Source organism: Bombus huntii, chromosome 3 (genome assembly GCF_024542735.1).
Source record: "Bombus huntii isolate Logan2020A chromosome 3, iyBomHunt1.1, whole genome shotgun sequence".
In the NCBI taxonomy this organism is placed as follows: domain Eukaryota; kingdom Metazoa; phylum Arthropoda; class Insecta; order Hymenoptera; family Apidae; genus Bombus; species Bombus huntii.
The window spans coordinates 18,063,630-18,084,069 of record NC_066240.1 but is presented as its reverse complement, the minus strand read 5'-3'; the positions used below and the strand labels follow the sequence as shown (position 1 = coordinate 18,084,069).

At 53.1% G+C, this 20,440-nt stretch overlaps 1 protein-coding gene across 5 annotated transcripts; it reads left to right on the top strand.

Annotated features, from left to right (window-relative positions):
* The first annotated feature begins 1,032 nt into the window (after nucleotides 1-1,032).
* LOC126863862 (BMP-binding endothelial regulator protein) lies at nucleotides 1,033-18,497 on the top strand. 5 transcript variants are annotated; one of them, XM_050614516.1, is made up of 12 exons: nucleotides 1,207-5,276; nucleotides 9,963-10,140; nucleotides 11,451-11,621; nucleotides 11,950-12,035; nucleotides 12,607-12,706; nucleotides 13,211-13,387; nucleotides 13,451-13,636; nucleotides 13,716-13,975; nucleotides 14,096-14,255; nucleotides 14,335-14,522; nucleotides 14,608-15,005; nucleotides 15,110-18,497. In XM_050614516.1, exons 3-12 carry the CDS (start codon nucleotides 11,576-11,578, stop codon nucleotides 15,366-15,368), a joined length of 1,860 nt encoding a protein of 619 aa, XP_050470473.1. In that variant the 5' UTR covers nucleotides 1,207-5,276; nucleotides 9,963-10,140; nucleotides 11,451-11,575; the 3' UTR covers nucleotides 15,369-18,497. The 5 variants fall into 5 exon arrangements, with proteins under 5 accessions (XP_050470474.1, XP_050470473.1, XP_050470470.1 ...); XM_050614513.1 differs by lacking the exon at nucleotides 11,451-11,621; XM_050614514.1 differs by lacking the exons at nucleotides 1,207-5,276; nucleotides 11,451-11,621 and adding an exon at nucleotides 7,029-7,177.
* Nucleotides 18,498-20,440: the final 1,943 nt, after the last annotated feature.

The following is a 20,440-nucleotide window of genomic DNA, read 5'->3' as shown; positions in this document are numbered from 1 at the left end:
GACCACCGTGGCGCCTTGGTAACAATCGATAGCGACATATTATAACGAGTCTTCGTTTATTTCGACAAACCATTCGCATTTGTTATTTCGTCGCGAGCAAAACGCGCAGAATATATCGTTGAAACGCGTAGAAGATATTAGTAAACGGTATTTGCTCGTTCTATATATAACAGTAAGGTATGTGCACACTTCTAACTTCAATTATACGATTATAAAGCGGCATTTACGATTATTTTCTAAGCTGTGTTTGGAATAATACTCGTAGATTTCCCCTCGAACATATGGACGCAAACACAGTGCATCGTTAGATGCAAGAGTTGTCCTCATTTTTTTTTTTTATCGATTTTCTGATAAAAGTGTTTAATCGTTCAATGGGACACTTTTTGTCTCAAAGTATCTTCTATTTATCGGTAATATTCGAAATGCCCTAACTGTCAATCTTCGTACAATTTTTAACAAGTTGTAACGGAAGTCGAAGAAGTAGAGGAAGTTTCGTAAGAAGTTGAAGCGCTCCGGTCATCAATGATATTGTATTTGATCGTATTGTATTTGACCAACGTGGCAGTCAAAGTATTAAATCGATAAGTAAATTAAACACAACGAATTGTCTCAGGAACGAGAACGGGCCGGCCACGAGCTTCGATGCAGCGTCGAGTTGTTATTGTTGCTGGTACGATCGAACGCGACCAACGATAAATACGAAGCGCTGCGGGCAGCGATCGGGTTTGAACCACGTCCGTGCGATCGTTTCGTAAGTAACGTCATACGCAACGTCGATAACGTGCAGCTTCGCACGGTTCATTCAGACATAACGAAGCTTCGCGTGTGCAAACAGGACTGGGAAGAAATCGCCGACGCGGCTCTCGCCGCTCTGCTGAAGTCCGTTTTGAAAAAGTCTGGAAGCTCGGAGACGCGACCGTCGTCGACGTGGAACGCACTCACACCCATCGCGTCCAACAAGGAGGTGAACAAGTTGAAGACGCGGCTGGTCCAGGCGATTCGACGACTCGAAGGCTCCAGGGAATCCGACATCGCGGAGATCGAGCTGAACGACGGCAACGTCGAGTCTGCTTAGTAGCTCTCCTCCTGCTTATTTTCGTTCGTCCTCCTGCGATACTTCTCCGTCGAATTGGCCTGAAAAATGCGTTTCGGGAGGCTGGTTGTTGGATCGATCGAAACAGGTGATGGAGGCGCTGGCGTGGAAACTTTTCGCTCGATCGATCGCTCCTATTGCGAGTTTGCTCGCGCGGTTTCATGGCCAACGAGCCGCGATTCGCGATCCAAGCCACGCTACCGCGGTATCCTCGAGAAGTGGATAAAACTCGATGAAACGCGTTGCTCGAATCGCCGAGCCACGCCACGATGATTCATTCTGGCGCCGTGATTCTGCTTTGCCGACACGTTAGTTAACGAAGGAATCGCGCGAGTCGAAAGATTCGTCATTTCGTCTGGCAATTCGATGACAATGCGCGTTTTGTTCCATGATTTTCCGATAGTTACACGCACCGACGCATCCGCGATAAAACGCGATCGGACCTCGCGTGCACCGCATTCCACGATAAATCTTTTGCACGGTCGATGAACGTTCGTTTCGAGCGAGTTTGATCGTCGAACGGTTCGCAGCAACGACCACGGTGATATACGTTGGTTTCGTGTGTGACGACAAGCGCGGACGCGTTTTATCGCGATAACCGAGCTTTTGTTCGAGGCCGTTTCGAGGAACGAACGTTCGCGGTCGGAAGCGACGCGTTAGAGGAAAGACCGCATCCTCGATGAGACATCGAGCGACAAATAGATTCGCCAACCTTTCCGCTTCGCCTTCTCCCTGTCGCGTAGTCGCGTCGCGTCGCATCGCGTCGTTCGCTTCGTACCGGTAGTCACGGACAGTCGAGAATCGTCGCGATTCTGTTGTTTCACCGTTGCTCGTTGCCAGTCGTTGCGTCGTCTTTCGTTTCTTAGCTGCCGATGGTGTTCGCCGAGAACGGACGAAGAACGGTAATACGTGCGCGGTGTCTCTGTTCTCTGTGCGCCGTGGGGATTACGCGGAAACTCGTCCGAGAGTCGGCAATCGACGACCTTCTCGGAAGAAAGAACGATCCGACGCGAGATGCGATTACGACCGCGATTTCTTTCTTACACGGTAATTCACGATTGCGACAGCTACGCGATCGATCGACCGCTTATTTTGGTCGGCTTAAGAAAAAAAAAAAAAAAAAAAAGAAAGAAAGAAAAACACACGTTTCTATACGCAAACGCTACGGCGATACGGAAAATTCGGCGCGCGCGTTGGTTCGCGACCGATGCAGGACGGACAGCTCGTTACCGCCTCCGGAAGCGATTGATTGCGAACGCCGCTAATTAGCTTACCATATACCGATAAAACCTGCCTCTTTGCCTCTTTGCCTCTTCGCCAGGACGACCGAGAACGGTCGGTCGGCTCGAGTTCCTCCGATTTCCCCTCTGCCTAGGCATCCCGCGCGCTCGCGTGCCTTGCACACCCGTCCTCTTGCCGCTTCGCGATCCTCCTTCTCCTCCATCTCCTCCTCCTACTTCTGCTCTCTCTCTCCGCCTTCTGCTCGGCCAGGCTAAAGCAGGATACGGTCGTTTCCGGAAACGCGATCGAGATTACGCGCGAATCGTACGCCGCAACCTTCTTCCTTTTTCACGCTCGAGATTGCGTCGCGAGCGTGGCGACCTCGAGAACCTGCTTCGGAAAGAACGTTGCCCGCTTTGAATTTCGCGCCACGCCGTGCCATGGTTATCGGGGTCGAGCGACGTTCCGCCGTAGAGCGAAAGAGACAGAGAGATAAAGAGAGAGAGAGAGAGAGAGAGGCTCGTCGGCACGGCGCATGATTTAAAAGCGGACCACCTCGCTAAATTCTCGAACCCCCCCTGGGACCACCAATGGAGTTCTTTCGAAGAGGATCGGAATCTCCGTGAGAGCGGTAATCAGGGATAACGAGGCGGTCGAACCGACTAAACGGCGGCAAGGGGAGCGCGCGGTTAGAGAATTCTCTCACAGGGCTCTTCTTCCGACCAATTACCTCGGTTCTCGGCTCCTACCCTAAATACCTATTGCCTCTCTTTCGGTGGTCGATATCCCCGAGCGGGCCAGCCGTGTGGGCCGTCCATCGTCCTGTTCCAACGTTCTCCACTTAACTGCGAGCTGACCAGCCGAGGATACGTTTGCGCCTTCTTCCTCGTCTACGGTCTACCCGACGATGTTACAACGTGTACCTCGCCTTGCAATTTCTTCGTACGTTAGTCGCGTGTTTGAAAATTTCGCGCGGCCCGAGAAGGTCGTCCGGCGGCCTGGGTCGAGAGAAAGCAGCGCGCAACGTCTCGCTCGATGGACTCTCGTAAATCATCCTAATGGAAGATGGAGCGGCCGACGGTTTCAAAGATTCCACGAAAATCGTTCCGATCGAGCCGAAAGATAGGGATAAGCCGAAAGATAACGATGAGCCGTAAGATAAGGCGCGGTAACGACAGGGTCCCTCGAGACTTCCGCAAATTTATCGTCCGTTTTTCTGATCCTCGGAAAACTCGAGCTTCCGGTCGAGTCGTGGGCTCGCAACTCTGGCAGAGTCGAACGTACTCTGACGTCGTACTCTCGCTATCTGTTGGAAAGGAAAAGCGTGGCTTTGTTTTTCGAGTAACGCTCGGCGAACATCGCGCGGTAGTTACGCGCGCGAAGGCTGCGTACGCTCGATTCGCCGAAAATAGCCGCTAGTGTAACGCGCGCGCGTATCGGCCAACGTGGTCGCGTCGTAGAATCGCAAGAGAAAATAAATTTCGCGACTGGAATCTGTTCGAGGAATCGTTTCTTTTCGTTGATCCCGCGAATCGGAATGTTACGATGGAAGAAAGACGAGTCGCGTGGTTCGCGTTTCGCGGTTCGCGCGTGGTCGCGTAGCCGAGCGGACCGCGACGCTGCCAACGATATTTCGAAAACGGCGCTTCCCACGCGAACGTCTGTTCAGCGTTTGCCGCTCGTTTATTTTGCTAATTCAAACAAATGCTCTCGATCGATCGTTTATGGCGCGCGGCTGGCACGTCTTTTCGCGGCGTGGTTTCTTTCTCGCGATAAGCCTCGGAGGAAGATGGGAGGAGGAAGGGCCACTCGGCGAGATGAGAAAATCGGCCGAAGTCGGGCGAACGTTAAGCAACGGTCGACCGGTGAATCGAAAGCGAACTCGTTGGCCGAGGTTTGCCTTTTCAGGTCGCGAAAGATGTTTGGCTCGCGTGCGAGCGATATCCCTAAACGACCTTGCCGCGAGCATGTCCCACGTTACGTACACCGAATGTGCAATACGTACGCGTACGTTCTCGCGCGAGTTAATCCGAGTTCGACTCGATCCGATCCGATCCCCTGTCACACCTTACGATATTATACGATACGATGCGATACGATACGAAACGACACGATACGATACGATACGCGTTATTATCGTGGAGCGGATCACGACGCGGCTCGAGCGAAGCGTTGCGCCTACCGGATACGAGTCGTGGCGATCGACACGCGCGCGGCTACCGACAACGCGTCAACAACGACAACAGCGATATCGTGTAACGAACCCGACGCTCGGTCGAAACAGATTCGAACGCTGTCCGTTACGTGGAGAAAAACGAACGTAAGGTTCGAGTGGAAGAGGAGATATCGCGGAGCAACGGTACTCTTCGGCTTCGTGCTCGTCCCGTGGCGTTGCAACGAGCAGCGAGAGCGGTCCTCGCGTCATCGAAGGAGCCCCGCGTCCTACGTAGTAGGCGAAATTTCTCCGTAACGGTCGCGAGGCGATACCCGGTCGGAGGACTGTGCCAAGCGAGGTTTCCGCACGACCTTGCACTCGTTACGCGAAAGAAAGCAAAAGCGAACGACGCGGTTGCAGTTTGACGTTCCGCTCGTTGCAAACAGGACCGTTTCTCACTCGTCTCTCCTTCGTCCATTTCCCTCCGCTGTCCGTCCAATCTGCTCTCCTCTGTTTTTCGTTCTTCGATTCCTCCGTTTCGTCCTGCGAGCGCGTGCGTCGATGATCGCGGATAGCGCGATCGAGTCTTAATTCCGCGTTTTTTTTCCAGAGACACGCGCGAAAACCGATTCGCGCGTTCGACCGCGATGTCGCGAGGTAACGAAACTATTCGACGCGAACGTTGTTTGCACGTTCGGCGATGACCGAGTGGAATTTAATAACGAGTGGCGTGCGACTCTGCCTCTGGTCTAGCTTTCTTACAGCGGCTCGTTGCAAGGGCGCGCTTCCACGAACAAAGCTAACAAGGTAGGTAGTACTTCTCGTTACGAAGATCCGCTCGCGGAATACTCCACATCGTCGAGACGCGACGGAGAAGAGAGCAAAGATGGAAAGAGAGGGAGGCGACGAGAGGATCGGAGCCGCTCGTCGTGCTCGCTAAGCTGCTGCGGAACAAGAAAGGAAGAGGTGCATACCTAGCGCGTCGTTTCTTTCGCATCGGGTCGAATCGATCGTAAACTCGTTAATGGTATCGAGGTTAATGCTCGCGGATCGATCGGGTCGGCGAGCAGGCTGTTTGTGCGAAATCCTCGATATTCCGCTGCCGGATATCTCGTAAAAACGCCGTATTATTGAATGCGCGCGGCCGATACGATTATCGAATTGGAACACCGTCGATAGAACGGCCGGATTTCCAAGACGTTGCCGTTGACGAACGCGACGGCACCGATCGAGAGGAATACGTGACCGGCCAAGAACCGGGAACGCTGGTCCATCGAGTCAGCGGTGTCGCTGGTCGTTCGAAGTTCGGGGTCGGACGAGTCGTCTCGAGTCGTCGTACGCCGCGCCGAGGAATCGGCATTTTCCAGCATTCCGATCGAATAGGGACGCGCGTGATAGCCTCTCTTCTCTTCTTCTCTCCTCTCTTCTCGCCACCGGCCCCCTAAGATAAAACGTACGTTTCGTAGCCGGTGTGTAGCTACTCGTTCGTGCTCCGCGACGCGACCAAACTTTTTCTCCTCCGTCTTTCTTCCTTCTCTCGCCTCGTCTCGCGGATCGGTCTTCCTTCTACCTTTTTCAGTACCGATTCGCGCAATCCGGTCGACCGCTGCCGTCGTCTATCTTATCGCTGGTGTATGACCAGCCGCGGACGCGACCACGATCGAACGAGTTGCCGCCGTGTGCTACGTCGGAGAATGCTTCTCGAGATCGGTAGTCGTCGTGCGAGACGCTCGTCCACTCGCTCCGAATCGATAGAAATCGGACGGCTGTCGCGTACAAAAATTGTCAAACTACCGGGTAATCGAATCGGCGATGTCCTAACTCCTAACCCATGCTTCCAAGAGAGAGAGAGAGAGAGAGAGGAGAGAGAGAGAGAGGAGAGGAGAGAGAGGCCGAGTTCGAACGTTCTCCCCCTCTTCGTCGAAACCTCGCTCGCAGTTTCTCCTCCGCTGTTCTCTTCACCGGTTCTCCGAGCGAACCCACTCTCTATCGGAGGCAACTGCCTCCTCCTCTTCCTCCTTCTCCTCCTTCTTCTCCTCCTTCTCCCGATTCCCAAGCTCTTGTTCCTCCAGCTTCCCGCGCTGCTACTCTGCCGCCACCTCCTCCACCACCACCGCCACCACCGCCACCACACCGTCACCTCCGCCGCTGGCCCGACGACCATCTCCGACGTAGCCACCACTCTCGGCCATTTCCAGTCGCCTTTCCCCGCTGTACCTCCGCTCTGGCTAGTCCAACACGCAGCTACGGAGCCTCGTTAGTCGTTACACGCTCGAACGATCCACGGTGGTGGAAGTCGCAACGGAACTTTAGTGCAGCTGCGGCGAGCAGCTGACGCGGAATCGTCGGTAGTTGGTAGTCGAGGTTGCCCCGCGAACGCAGTAGCGCGGTTCGATTCTTCGAACGGTGGTTTTCGTTTGCGACGCACCGCGCGCGCGCGCGGTCTTTTACGCGGTTGCGAGCAGAAACGCGAAAGTTAGTCGATACAGTGTTGTTGCGGCGATTCCACAGAGAGAAAGAGAGAGAGAGAGAGAGAGAGAGAGAGAGAGAGCGCGCGTCGTTTCGAACACGTCTCGGGCTTTCCCGCTCGTCAAATGTACCAAGTCTCGATTTATCGCGGCCAACGGACAGTAGCCTCGTCGACGCGTCGGCGCCGAGTGTCACGGGTGCGTGGCGATACTTCGACCGAGTCGACGTCGACGGTTCCGGTAAGTCGATTCGTTCCGATTCCCCAGCGAATTTTTCGTGCTTCGTATTCTGGAACGCGTGGAACGCGCGGTTTGCCGTACGATACGTTCGCGCGTGCCGGTTTCGCGATCCTGCGAATCCCACGCGAAGAACGAAACGTCGATGCGACGAAACGACGAACACCTGTGACGATGTATAACGCGGTCGACGTCGAGGATGTAGCCGCGACGTTCGCACGCAATCGAACGATCGATCGATCGATCGGTGCAGCTCGCCAACGATTATTCGAAATCGAACGAGTGGTGGCGCGTGGAATTTGCGCTCGATCCAGCAGGGTTAAAGAGAAGAGGAGGAAGAGAACGGTCGCGCACGATACAGGATCGAAGGCGGCGCGTAGCCGTCTGACAGCCCAGAACACGGTGCTAGATGTCGCCAGTGACGCGATCCGCTTTGTCCCGCTGATCGTGATCGTCCAAGACTCGCCGGCTCGTTCCCCTTCTCCCGTCCGTCTTTCCTTTTCTTCTCTTTTCTCTCCATCTCCTCTCGGTTTCTCGGCTGTTCCCGCCGTTTCCATTTCCTTCTTTCTTCCGATTTCCCTGTTTTGCCCTCGCGGTTACCTTCGACCGGCACCGACGCGTAAAACAACGAGCAACGAGGTAGAGAGGCAGGCCAGCTCGCGCGTTCAAGGTGCTCGCATACCGACGCACGCGCGGCCGGATCGCGCGCTGGCCCTTCTCGTTCCACGCACCTGTTCCGTTGTTGTCGTTCCGCCACGGCGTGCTTGCACGCGACAGCTCGTGCCACTTACCTCCAGTTACTCGTCGAGAGCCGGCCTCTTCGCCGATCGTGTAAGAACACCGCATCGTGGATCGCGCGCGTGCGTTCGTTCTCCACCTTCGGGGACGGTGTTTCGTCTCGTCGCTTTCGTACGGATTGCCTCTCGTGGACGTGGTCGCGATCGAGTCGCCGGTGTCTTCGCGTGGTCGCTAGTTCCGCGAACGATTCGCCGATCGGCGTTTTGCCTGGAACGCCGTCGTCGTTGTTTGGTCGTAGGCGGCGCGTAACGCGATCGTCCGACCGAGCGATCCGGCCAACGATCTCGCGCGTTTTTCTAGAACGAAGCTCCGATGCAAAGTCGACCTCCTCTTCTCTTTTCTCTTTTTCCTTCTCCTTCTTCCTTGTCTTTATCCTTCCTTTCGTCCTCTCGTACGCGGCTGTCCGACCGTACTCGGTGATCGACGATCGTACGTTACTCGCAAAAAGACGAACGCGCGTTTCAATTTTCGAGCCAAGCCAAGGGTACCGTTCGCGCGGTCGCGTCTCGCCAAGCACGGGGAACGTCCGAATGAAAAAACGAGGTAGAACGGCGCGCAACGTACCGGCACGTTGCACGATAACGCGCCTCTTTCGGACAACGTCCGGCGAGACCGAGTCTCGCGGATGACGGTTTTTCGCGTGAAAACGTTCGCCTCGAGGAAACAGCCGTTTACGTAACGCGACCGTAGGTAATCGAAGTAAGTTTACACGCGTTTCGGCGACGCGTACACCGGCCTTCTTCGCGTTCGAACGTCGGTTCTCGATCGGGCAGGAAGATCCAGTCCCGAGGATCGCGTTCGAAAAGGAACGTTCGATCCGAGGGACGCGACGACCCGACCAAATACCCGTTGCCTGCTCGTTTATCCTCGGCGGTTTATCCTCGTCGGCCTATCTTCGTGAACGCGACCGAACCAGGTCCGGATCAGGCGTTATCCTCCGCTTTTAAATCGGAGATAAACGAAACTCGTCCCGTCCATTAGGACGCGCGGGAACGCGGGACGCGGCGAAGAGAGAAACGGCGCAGCGAGTGAGAATTCGGGGGGAAAAGCGAAAACAAAGAGACGGGCGTGCGTTCGATGGAAATCGCGTTGGAAGCGTCGGATCGCGAGTGTCACCGCGGACGGAAAAATTTCGCTCGACTTTCTAAGCTTCGAAGGCAACGGCATGGCGCGCGGCGATCGATCGTAGGTTTGGCCGCATTTTTCCCAGTCGTAGGAGAAGGCGTCGCGAGATTCTATGCAAATCTCGGTCGGCAACGGTCGCCCCCGGACGAAGCGACGACGACGTGCGAAGCCGATGCGACGCGAACGAGGCGCGCGTACGGCACCGCGTAACACGGTGCGCGACCCCCGTGAATCGGGCGGCTGATCATCCGGCGACCGCGTGGTGGCCGCGAGTAGATGGAGTAGATCGTTTGGCGAGAATCGGCGCGCTCGCACGCAGGAGGACGCGAGTCGGTCGGCCGTAACTGCGCGTTTCTCGGAACCACTACGAACCGGCTGTTACGAATTTCCGAAGAAAGATTCCGTAGGTTGTGCGCGCGACTCGTGAAAATATACGAAGATCTAGCGCAAATATACCGACGGCAGGAAGGTTACGACAACAATCGTTGGATAGACGGTGGCGAGCGCGTTTCTCTCTACCATCGTGCGACTCGTTCTCAACAACCGCACTCGATCGATCGTTCCTTTCTTTTCTTTCCGTTTGTTCGCGAGACGCGGCGAGGGGAGAGGAGGCGATGCGAAGCGAGGCGAAGCGAAGCGACGCGTTCCGGGGGTTACTCGACACGGCGGGGCGCGCCGCTATCCACACAGCCTTGATCCGAATTCGCGCGCCAGTCCGGCGCGCTTTTTCCCGTAAATCCATTCGTCGAGTCCGTTTCTCCGATTTCGATGGTCGTTGCTGGCGAAATGCGAGGAAATCGTGGAACGTGGCCCAGCGCAGAAACGCGACGATCACTCACGGAAGCTTTTGCTTTCTCTTTTCTAGTAAATCGTCGTGATCGGCGGCGAAGGGGAAGACCGAAGCGAAGGCGACGCGCACAGCGGAACGATATCGATGTCGAGGATGAGGACGAGACGATCGCTGTCGAAACCGTTGATCCTAGTTGCGGCCCTGGCTTTCGTTTCGCCGATCGGTCGGTGCGGCGCTTCGGAAAGCATAATAGGTGAGTTCGCTGTGACAAAGGACGCGGCGGTGTCGCTCGATTCGCGGATTCGCGCTAACCGATCCGACCGCGATCGCGATCGCGATCGAAAGTCGGTGTAACGAACGCGAACGCGAGGCGGGTCACGCTCTATTAACGGGTTTTAAAGGCTCTATTCTTAGTCCGTCTCCATTATCTACCGGTCTATTTGCACCGCAAGTGGTCGGGTCGAATCACGACTCGCGGCAAAACAGGTCTCCGAACGTTTGAGAATGACGGCACAGCCGTTCGCGTTACTCCACGGTAGACGAGAAATTCCAGCGATTGCCCGAGACGAGTCGAGTTGCGTAATCGCGCAGCAACGAACGCCCGCGCGTTTGCCTTGACTTTCGATCGAATCCATCGAAACAGCCTTCTCGTCCGTCCGTTCGTTTCCATCTTCGTTTCGTAGCTGGGTCAAATCGAATCTCTCTCTATTTCCTCCTTTTTCTTTCCTCTTCGCCTCCGCCGTTGCCCGTTCTTTCTCCCACTTTCCATGTCCAACCGCGTCTCGTCCCACGATGCTTCTCGAAACGCTCGAAAACGGAATACCCGAAAGAGACGAAGACCGAAGAAAATTCCGATCGCCGTTGATCTTTCATCGATACGCGTTCGCCCGTCGAACGTCTCTCGCGTTTTCTCGTTTCGTCGTCGCGTTCGCGGCTTTCTCGCGAAACGGAACTAGACGCGCGCGCGCGCGGCTCGGAACAAGAGAAAACGACCGGCGAAAGGAAAAACAAGAGAGAGAAAGAGAGAGAGAGAGAGGAGAGGCCGCGGGGAGGACACTGCCAGTCGGGGGTGGGGGAGGGGAAGGAGAAAGAGAATGCGAAGGAAACGGACGGCGCGAACGCCAACGCCGCCGCGTTCTTTCTCGCACGCATTCCTGCGCACTTGAGAAAAAACAAAAAGAAAACAACCGAAAAGGGAAGAAGAAACGCGTGATTTAGCAGCAGGACGGAACGGATTCCTCCGCTTTTTTTTCTTTTTTTTTTTTTTCACTTTCCACGGAGTGGAAATTCGAACGGAAGCGCGATGAGGAGCCGCGCGACTAGCGATAGAGCGCGATGTCGAATTATCGCGCCCCGAAATTCGAACGAAATGGAACGGAGACGCGCGGAGACGGAAGGCCGGTGCAAGTGTGAAAAGAGCGTAAGAAACAGCGTCGGGAGTCGCGTTCGCGTTGGAAAAGCGCTGTGGAGAACGCGATGCGCGATCATCGCTCGCGAGATAGACGGCCGTGCGAATCGCGAACAGGTTAGGGGCGCACGATGTTAAAGGAAGGTTGTTTAAAGTGTGCAGGAATATGTGCGCGAGGAAACCGAGAGGGACGTTGCGACGATGGCTTCGCTGACCTAACACAACGCGGCTGGGGAAAGGCCGGCCGAACCGTCGACCTCCCATAGATATTTGACCTTCGATGCGCGCACGATCGATCCCACTGGATATCGATAGCTGTGTATCACGTAAGTAAGAAAGAACGACGGAGAATCGAGATACCGATCGACCGCCACGACGCGACGCCGAGCGCCGCTCGACGACCGCGATCAGCGAGCGCGTCGCTCTGGTACTTGCTTGGTACACAAGGCGACGCGAGCGACGAGGAAGCGTGGTACAACGGCGAAGGTCGATTCTCGAAACGAGCGTCGTTCGATCGCGGTACGATGTGGCGCAGCGCAGCGATCAGACGTCGGATTTATCGGCACTCGTAATCGATATCGGGCGACCGCGACGCGTACCGATCGCGTCGCACCGTTCGCATTGTTATTCGCCGTTCACGGCCTTTGCTTACAGGAAGCCGAGAAACATGCGACATCGAAGGAGAAGATTTCACCGTGGACAAGATCCCGAATACCAGATGTTTCAACTGTTTGTGCAAGGTAAACGGGGAGGACGGGGCTCCGCGAGGACGGCGTTCAACCGCGCGCGCGTTACGAGAATCCTTAACGCGATGCCACGCCACGTTCGCAATCGGTTCGCGTTTATCCGAACCTGTCGGACGCAGAAATTCTTCCGAATGAGTGGCGATCGTTGGCGCGAACGCGATGTCAGTGAGACGGCCGATGAAACGACGACGTCGATGACGACTATCTTCGGTTCGTACTCGATCCGAATGGACCGATAGACCGAATGGATCGATGGAGTCTTGGATTCGCCGTCGAGAACGTTACTCTCGTCCGATGCTTTCATCGCCGATAATCTCTATTATTTTCGAGAGTCTCGACCTTCTCGCTGCGAGACCATCCGTGACCCGCGCGTTAAATAGCTTTACGTAATCCAACCGGCAGATAAACCACAAAGCTTTAATTATAGGCCGCGCGATAAGAGGCGCGAGAAATAATTACGCCGGAGTTGGACGATAGTCGCGCGGCTGGAGGCGAGATCTCGGACCTTGGGCATCGAATCTTTTCATCTACCGCTAAACGATCCGCTGTTTCTTCTGTTTCGCAGAACGGTTTCGTCGAGTGTAGGAAACAGCAGTGCCCCAGCATCGAGGGTTGCTACACGTTGCTGGAACCACGCGAGGAAGAGTGCTGTCACAGGTGTAAAGGTAAGCGGAAATGGACGTTCGAATCGGTCTAATTTCGTTGCACGGGTCGACGTGGCTTGTTCGAGTAGCTGCATCGTGCACAGCTCCCGGAGAAACGGATTCGCGCGGAGTAAAAGAGAGAAAGAGCGAGAGAGCGTGTGAGTTTCGACGCGAGTGGAATGTCCGGGGCGGAGCATTGTTCCTAGGGCACAAAGGCGCTTCTGTTCGTCGATACGTCGCGTTGATACGCCGATAAACCCGAGCAACTTGGGCATCGCGATCGGCTGTTTACACCGGCAACCGTCGCGTTGCGTTGCTCCACGGACCGACTCTTTGCTCGATCGAGGCCAGAGGATTTCTTATCGTCCGTTTCCTCTTCTTCTTCTCCTTCCTCTCCTTCGCTCTTCTCTCGTCTCTGTTAAACGCGCTCGACACGAGCCCTGATTTTCCCACTGCGAAATTAATCCGAGCGTTCTTCGTCGCTTCCTCGCCTTTCCAAAGTTTAATTGATTCGATCGGCCCAAGGTTGTACGCGAAATGGAGTCCATCATGAATCCGAGACGGAGTGGATCGAGGAGAACGATCCGTGTAGAATCTTCACTTGCAAGGCCGGAGTGATCACGGAGTCTCGACTGCACTGCTATACGCCTTGCGCGAATCCTATTCCGGCCGCAGCCGGCCAATGCTGCCCGGTGTGCGCAGGTGAGTACGTCGGCAAGTCGGATCTTCGATGTCGGACTACACGCAAGATCGATTCTTTCGTAGGGTGCAACGTAAACGGACAGCTAGTGACGGCAGACAGATCGGTGACCACCACCGAAGATCCCTGCGTTACTTGCAGATGCAACGCTGCCGGTCGATTAACGTGCGCGAAACAGGCCTGCCCGGTGCTACATTGTCCCGGCTCGAAGATCGTTCACGATTCCGGAGAATGTTGTCCACGTTGCAAAGGTAGGCCAAGTTTGTTAGACGGAGCGATACGCGCGGTTCTCTGGTCGATGTTGCCCTGCACGCGCGTCATTGTCAACAGGCAGTCGAAGATACTTGTCACCGCCGAAAGGCGCGTGCATGCTGGGAACGGGTATCTACAATTCCGGCAATCAGTTCTACCTGGATCAGTGTACGCGGTGCAGCTGCTCCAATTCCACCGTCTCCTGCGTTCGAGAAACCTGTCCGGTACACGACTGTCTGGCCGAACATCAGATCGCTGTTCCCGGTCGTTGCTGTCCCCAGTGCTCCGAGGTCGAGGAGGTCCGACGATCTTGCACCTACGCCGGCAAAACCTACGGGGCGAGTATTTATTCCGATCGAGAAGTACAACCATCGTCGGTCGATCGATCCGCTGCTCGTCGTTCGTCCAACGCGACCTCGTTCAAAGATTTATTAAAGGTTCTGTTTTGTCCTAGGCAGGATGGCGAAAGTTGGAAGCTTGACTCGTGCAAGGCATGCGCCTGCATGCAAGGTAAAGTACGCTGCGCGATGCCGATGTGCCCACCGTTGAATTTGCCCTGCCCTCCAAACTCCAGATTGGAACATCCGGAGGGTCAATGCTGTCCCCGTTGCGTGGAAAGTAAGCGCACCGCCACCACCGCCAAACGTCGAGACGTGGTCGCGATCCTTCACGTCTTTCGCACGTTCGTTGTTCGCAGGTGACGGAGTGTGCACCGTTTTCGGCGATCCGCACTATCGTACGTTCGATGGCAAGTTTTATAGCTTCAAGGGACCTTGCAAGTACCAGCTAGCCAGCGATTGCTCGGGACACACGTTTAGCGTTCGAGTGACGAACGACGCCAGGTCCACCAGATTCTCCGCATGGACGAAAACGATCGCGATCAAGGTGAGCGACGGAGATGTGCGCGCCGATCGATCGATCGAGCTCAGTCTCGTCTCGACTCTCTCTCTATCCGCGGTGGTGATCGTAGGTAGGCGACTTGAAGGTGAATCTCGGGCAGAAGATGCGAGTGAAGGTAAACGGGAAGAAGGTGGAGATACCGTATCGCATGGCGAACCGGCTGGACGTGAATCGCACGACGGACAGCATAATCGTGAGCACGCAGATCGGAATCAAGGTTCTGTGGGATGGGATCAGTTTCCTCGAAGTATCGGCGCCGACTTCGTACAGGGGACGGCTCTGCGGTCTCTGCGGCAACTTCAATTCCCTACCAAAGGACGACTTTACCAATCGTAGGGGCAAACTGTTGCAAGATCCTCAACCGTTCGGTCAATCTTGGCTAGTGGGGGCCAAAAAGAGCTGCGTCAGGCCAAAGCCGAGCGTGAGCCCGGATCGGGCCAAACGTTGCAGAGGACGAAAAGATCACAGGTACGGTGACGTTCGATCTATCCGTTGTACTCTCATTGGCTATTCGAATTGCGCGCGTCCGACAGTAGCCAACAAATGTAACAACATGGACGTGTGTCGCGCAGGTTATGCAACAGGCTGAGGTCGCAGATCTTTGACGCTTGTCACAAGAAGGTGAACCCGACCATGTACTACAAGGCTTGTCTACAGGACATGTGCGAATGCCCGACCGAGAATTGCTACTGCGAATCGTTCACCGCATACGCGCACGAGTGCAAAAGGCTGGGCATTCAATTGCCGCACTGGCGAAAATCGACCAGATGTCGAACCGGTTGGGACCAGTTCTCGGGATCTGGCCCATCTCTCGGTCCGCGTTTTCCTTGATCCATGCGTACGTCCCCTCCTTGTCCTTTCTCTCGAGCGTCGAGAAAAAGAGAAAAAGAGAGAGAGAGAGAGAGAGAAAGAGAGAGAAAGAGAGAGAAAGGTGTCCAAGGCGATCGACGTCCCGCGACCGCGAGAAAACGATCGTTCGCGCCTCTTCTCCTCCCGGTCTCTGTCCGCGTTTGCCGGATTCGCGAGCGATCGCTCCGCGAAATTCTCAGCTAGTCACCGCGTTTGTTAGCCGCGACGAACCGATCGATTCGCACCGCAGACGAGCAAACGCATCGCGCATCATCGTACAACTACTGTACACCCGCGTCCCGTCGACGATCGCCCTCCTTCGTCCTCGCGAGTACACGACGTCTCCCTTCCCTCTCCTCATCCGATCGCGAATCCTATCGAGCTCGGACGATTCCGAAGCACCGTGCAGTATTTCGGCCGATGAGCAGGCTCGCGGCATATCGTCTACGTACCGGCATTCGTTAAATCCTCGATATTCGTGGATTTAAGCCGACATCGCGTAAAACCGCGATACCACTCCTACCTTCCATCCTTTCTTTCACGCTACTCCGCCTCCCCTTCTCCTCCTCGTCGTCGTCGTCGTCGTTTCTCTCTTTTCTTCGTATGTATATAAACGTGCACGTTTTTACGATTAGATGTTCGATCTCGACGAGACGTCGTCGACTGTACATAAATACCCCGGACCAGGCTCGCGAAACAGCGAGTCGATTCTTCGCGGGACGTGTTTCCACCGCGATTTCTATAACTTTGTTCGGTTGTCTCGCGTCTTTATTACCTCCTCTACATTTCGTCGTTACTTTTCTCTCGCATCCTGCTCCTACTACTCGTTTTCCTATTCGTTTACGTTACGCGTCCAAATTGTACATAGTTCGAGTATAGACACGTGCGTACGCATACGCGCAGCGACACGTATATGCGTCTACAAGTTCAACTATATGGACATGGCCGTCAACGTCTCGCGAAAGAGTCGCAAATATACCGGAGATAGTCCAAAGCCTTAGCCAATTTGTATCGACTATAGCATAGAGATGTTCTGGCACGCATCGAGTACGAACGAAATAAATGAGTTATATTCGTAAACTTGACGACGTTTTCATTGCATACCGTGACAGAAATGGAAGAAAAACGAGCTCACTTACCACGATTCAGGTTCGTATCTTGAGTTCGAGACGCAGTCGAATGTTCGAGGTGAAAATAGCGCGTAATCGGTAAACATAACCATGTTCACCAACTGGTCGTTCCCTTCGCAGTTGCCGCGCTGCGCGATCCTTTCGTTCGGCAGCTGGCAGCAATGGCGCGCGCGCAGATTCACGTCTTTCGAGGACCATGTCGCCGTATTTTAAACGAAAACCGATTTCGCGTAAGACAGAGTAAAACACACACGACGAACGAGATATCGCGCGTGTTTAATCCGTGGGTGAGTCCGCGATGGGAACGTGCGAACGATTTACATCGCTGAAACTCTCGTTAGCCGGGAAAACGATTTAGAAAGCAAAGATCGACGTGCTGCGCGAGACACGATGGTCGAGGACGCGAAACACAGCGAGGAAATCGTACACCGGTACATCGCGACGCCGAATACGACCCCAGGTGCGTATCGTCGTACGAAACATCAACGACGACGAGGTCGACGGTGAACACGATCTCGTGATCTTCTGGTAATTTCGACGAGCGAATCGTTTACCGCGTTTCGAGCGGTTCAACTTTCGTCGACGCTTGTAGCGAGACAAGTGGCGTCTTCTCGCGGACGGCAACGTCGACCGAAAGAGTGCGCTGCCATTGCCAGTGCGTGTGTTCCGATTGGAGCAACAAATACGCGGTAAGTTCAAACGAGATTCTTCGTATACGCGCAGTGGTTTTCATTGTCAGTGTACGTACGAGTAATTTTTCTCATGACACGATTCGAAACTTTTATTACGACATTATAAATGCAGAAAACATTTTAAAAATATGTGTGTACGAGCGAACGTGTGTATAGTGTTATACGACGTGTAATCGAGATAAAAGAACAGAATTACAACTTCGAGAGTGACCGGAACTACGCGGATTACATTCGCTACATTTCCAATATCCCCGTCCTCTTCTTTTCTCCTTATTAACGTCAATTTTTCCGTATTCGAACAAACAAATTCGTAAACCTTTTCGATCTAACCACTCTGTTTCGCTACTTGTGCAAAGATTTCCGGACCGCGGTCGAATCTTGAGCTTCGAATATTCGAGCGTCGTTAATTTCAATTTCATGCGCGAAAAAAAAAAAAAAATCACGTAGCGGCGATCTTCGCGTTAAAATCGAGGTACGCGAATATGTTTGTTCGTCGCACTGAAAACTGCGCAAACGGTACCGTTCTCTATCCCTTAGTTTTAAAATGTAAGTTTATCGAGAACAGCGAACGGAGTGCGAAGGATAAAAGGGGTATAGAAAAGGAGGTCAGAAGCAGAATCGGAGAGGAAACAGTCGACTATTATCCCTAACCGAGATAAAGAAAAATCGATAGAAAGACATCATTTTTTTTTCCTTCTTTTTTCATTGTTTTCTTTTATGGAGAAAAAAAACAAGAAAAGAAAGAGAAGGACAAAAGAGATAAATCGGCACGACGATCGTAAAATCACTGTGTCGCCTCGCTGGAACACCAGCGTCGAACGAAGCTTACGTATGTATTTAAGTAAATACGCGCGCTATCGCAGTCTCGACGAAACAACGAAAACGTAAGCACGCAGGTACTTACGTCGTTGAGTACCGACTTGTAGGGCGATCGAACGCTACGTTTCTAGTTTCTCTATTATTTCGCTTTCGAAATATATTTCGCGAATCGAATTGTTCGAACGCTTCGCTAATCGATGGCTACGGTTCTCGAAATCATCCGACGATTATCTTTGGTTAACGTTCCTTTGACGACAACGTTCGAATGTCGCGTAGAGGCTAAAAGAGCGTTACGAAAGGTGTCACGGTACAGCGATGGGAAAAAGTACTATCTCCTTTTCGACGACGAGCAACGAGAGGAAAGAAGAATCGCCATCGCGCATAGAGCAAATTCTTCGTCGAATTTCATTCTTCTTTCTTTTTTTTTTTTTTTTTTTTTGTTGGTCTTTTTTCTTTTTTTCGTACAAAAATAGATCTCGGGCGTAGATTACGTAGTCTCGTGCCGGGGTATTTAGGACCTCGACGAGATTCGTCGGTGGAATTATCGTAAATGTTCCGAAATCGATCTTGCGGTATAAAACGAATTCGGAACGTAATTTACGCGCGGCTATTTTCGACTTTTCGGTAAATTAAAGGTGAACTTTAGCTACGCGGTAGAACCAGCACGTGCGTCGTTCTATTATTAATTATACGAACCGTTTGTTCAGAGAATCAAACAATACCACCCGTTTCCTTAACGAATAAACGAGCGAACCGTGGTAACGCGGTCAATTCGATCAGACAACGACAGTAGAATATGGACGAGATTACGTAAATTCGCCCGATTTGCTGATAGAAGAACAAGATTGGATCACCCGCTGAATAAGGGGGCGAGAACTACGTCACGATAATTACTTATTTATTGGAACACGCTTAATCAGATGTAATTATTATGTTCGACTTTTTCCAAACTTGCAAACTCGTACCTTTTCGTTGTCCAACAACCGAGATAACACAGGATCATTAAATGTCCAAGCTTTAACGTCTTAACGGATCCACCAGCGTTTCCATCTTTTGGTAGTTTCGACGATCGAACGATCTGCAAACTCGCGGTTTGAGCATCTCGTGCTACGAATACCCGTACCTTCGCGTATAGTAATTCCTGGTACTAAACTACCTTCGTCGTTCCTGCTACGTCGAATGCGACGATAAACGAAAGATCGTGGAACGTTGGAGCGCAGCGAAAAGACACGAGTTTTTAGCGTATACACGTGGTTCTCGGCGAGTGAGCGTCGTCCTCAAGGATACCAAGTAAAATACCTAGACGGTAGGTATTTCAGCAATTCGTAGTTCGCGCTCCAACTCAAACGCGTCTATTTGTCTCGACGTTCCGTTGTTGTACGATTACACCGTCACTCGACGAGTCGTGAACGCGAAACGAATAGAAAAAAAAAAAAAAAAAAAAAAAGGATGTCCGTTCGAGTTAACGAGTCAGTCAACTCTGTGTATGTGTGTTGACGCGCGTGTGCGCGCATGCATATGTGTGTGTATGTCTATCTATCTACGACAATTACGCGCAGTTAATCGACAAGTAATAATTAATCCTACTATCGAGCGTCGGCGTGTTAACCGACCGAGAAAGAGAAATCGAGGAGGAGAACGTTTCACGAGCTCGAACGATTCTCAGGGAATTCTTGCGTTTCTTCCTGTTGCACGCGACGTTGTACGCGAGATGCTCGTCCGATCCTTTTACGTCGGATCGTTCTCGTCCTCGATGACGCGAGCCGAAACAAGTTCGATAGAAAAGGCGTATATCACTGGAGCGAGGATTTCAGGCACGAGAAGAGTTTCATCAGGGAATACCGAGGCGTTGCTCGTTTTACGATCTCGAGCAAAGTCGAAATCGACGAACGAAAGGAAGCAGAGGTGACGAGGTGTGTGTGCTGTCGAGAACAGCTGTTCATTGTCTAGAACGGTCTATTCACGTGGCGAACACGTTGCTCGAGGTGCAGAGCCGTTCTTTCGACCAACGACAACGTTCAACGAGCGGTGAACGTTGAAACGGGAGCAAACATCTGACGGACGTTGGTTATAAACTAGACAAGAAGAACGTCCGATCGAACAGGCAAAACAACCGTGTACTCTTGGCGATCGTTAAACGCATCGTCGATCTTTTAGCAGGTCCAACCATGTGTTGTATATGTAACCCGTGTAACAACATCACCGACATTCACCGCGTATCCTCGCGTGGTATGAAATTAGTTTTACGATCGTAAGTCTTATTACCGATATGGTGGTCATCGAGCACGTTCCTGGGAACGAATTAATAGAATTCGTAAGAAAACACGCGCCAGGTTCGTGCTCCGACGATATATAATTCGTTAACAGTAGGAAACAAGAATGATTGTATCGCGTAATAATTCTGCTTCGGCAC

Bases quoted from the DNA above. Each gene is read 5' to 3' on its own strand.
- LOC126863862 (XM_050614513.1), top strand. From the start codon at position 10,032: ATGTCGAGGATGAGGACGAGACGATCGCTGTCGAAACCGTTGATCCTA. The intron at 13,976-14,095 runs GCGAGTATTTAT...TGTCCTAGGCAG, and splicing joins ACGCCGGCAAAACCTACGGG to GATGGCGAAAGTTGGAAGCT. The intron at 14,523-14,607 runs GTGAGCGACGGA...TGGTGATCGTAG, and splicing joins CGAAAACGATCGCGATCAAG to GTAGGCGACTTGAAGGTGAA.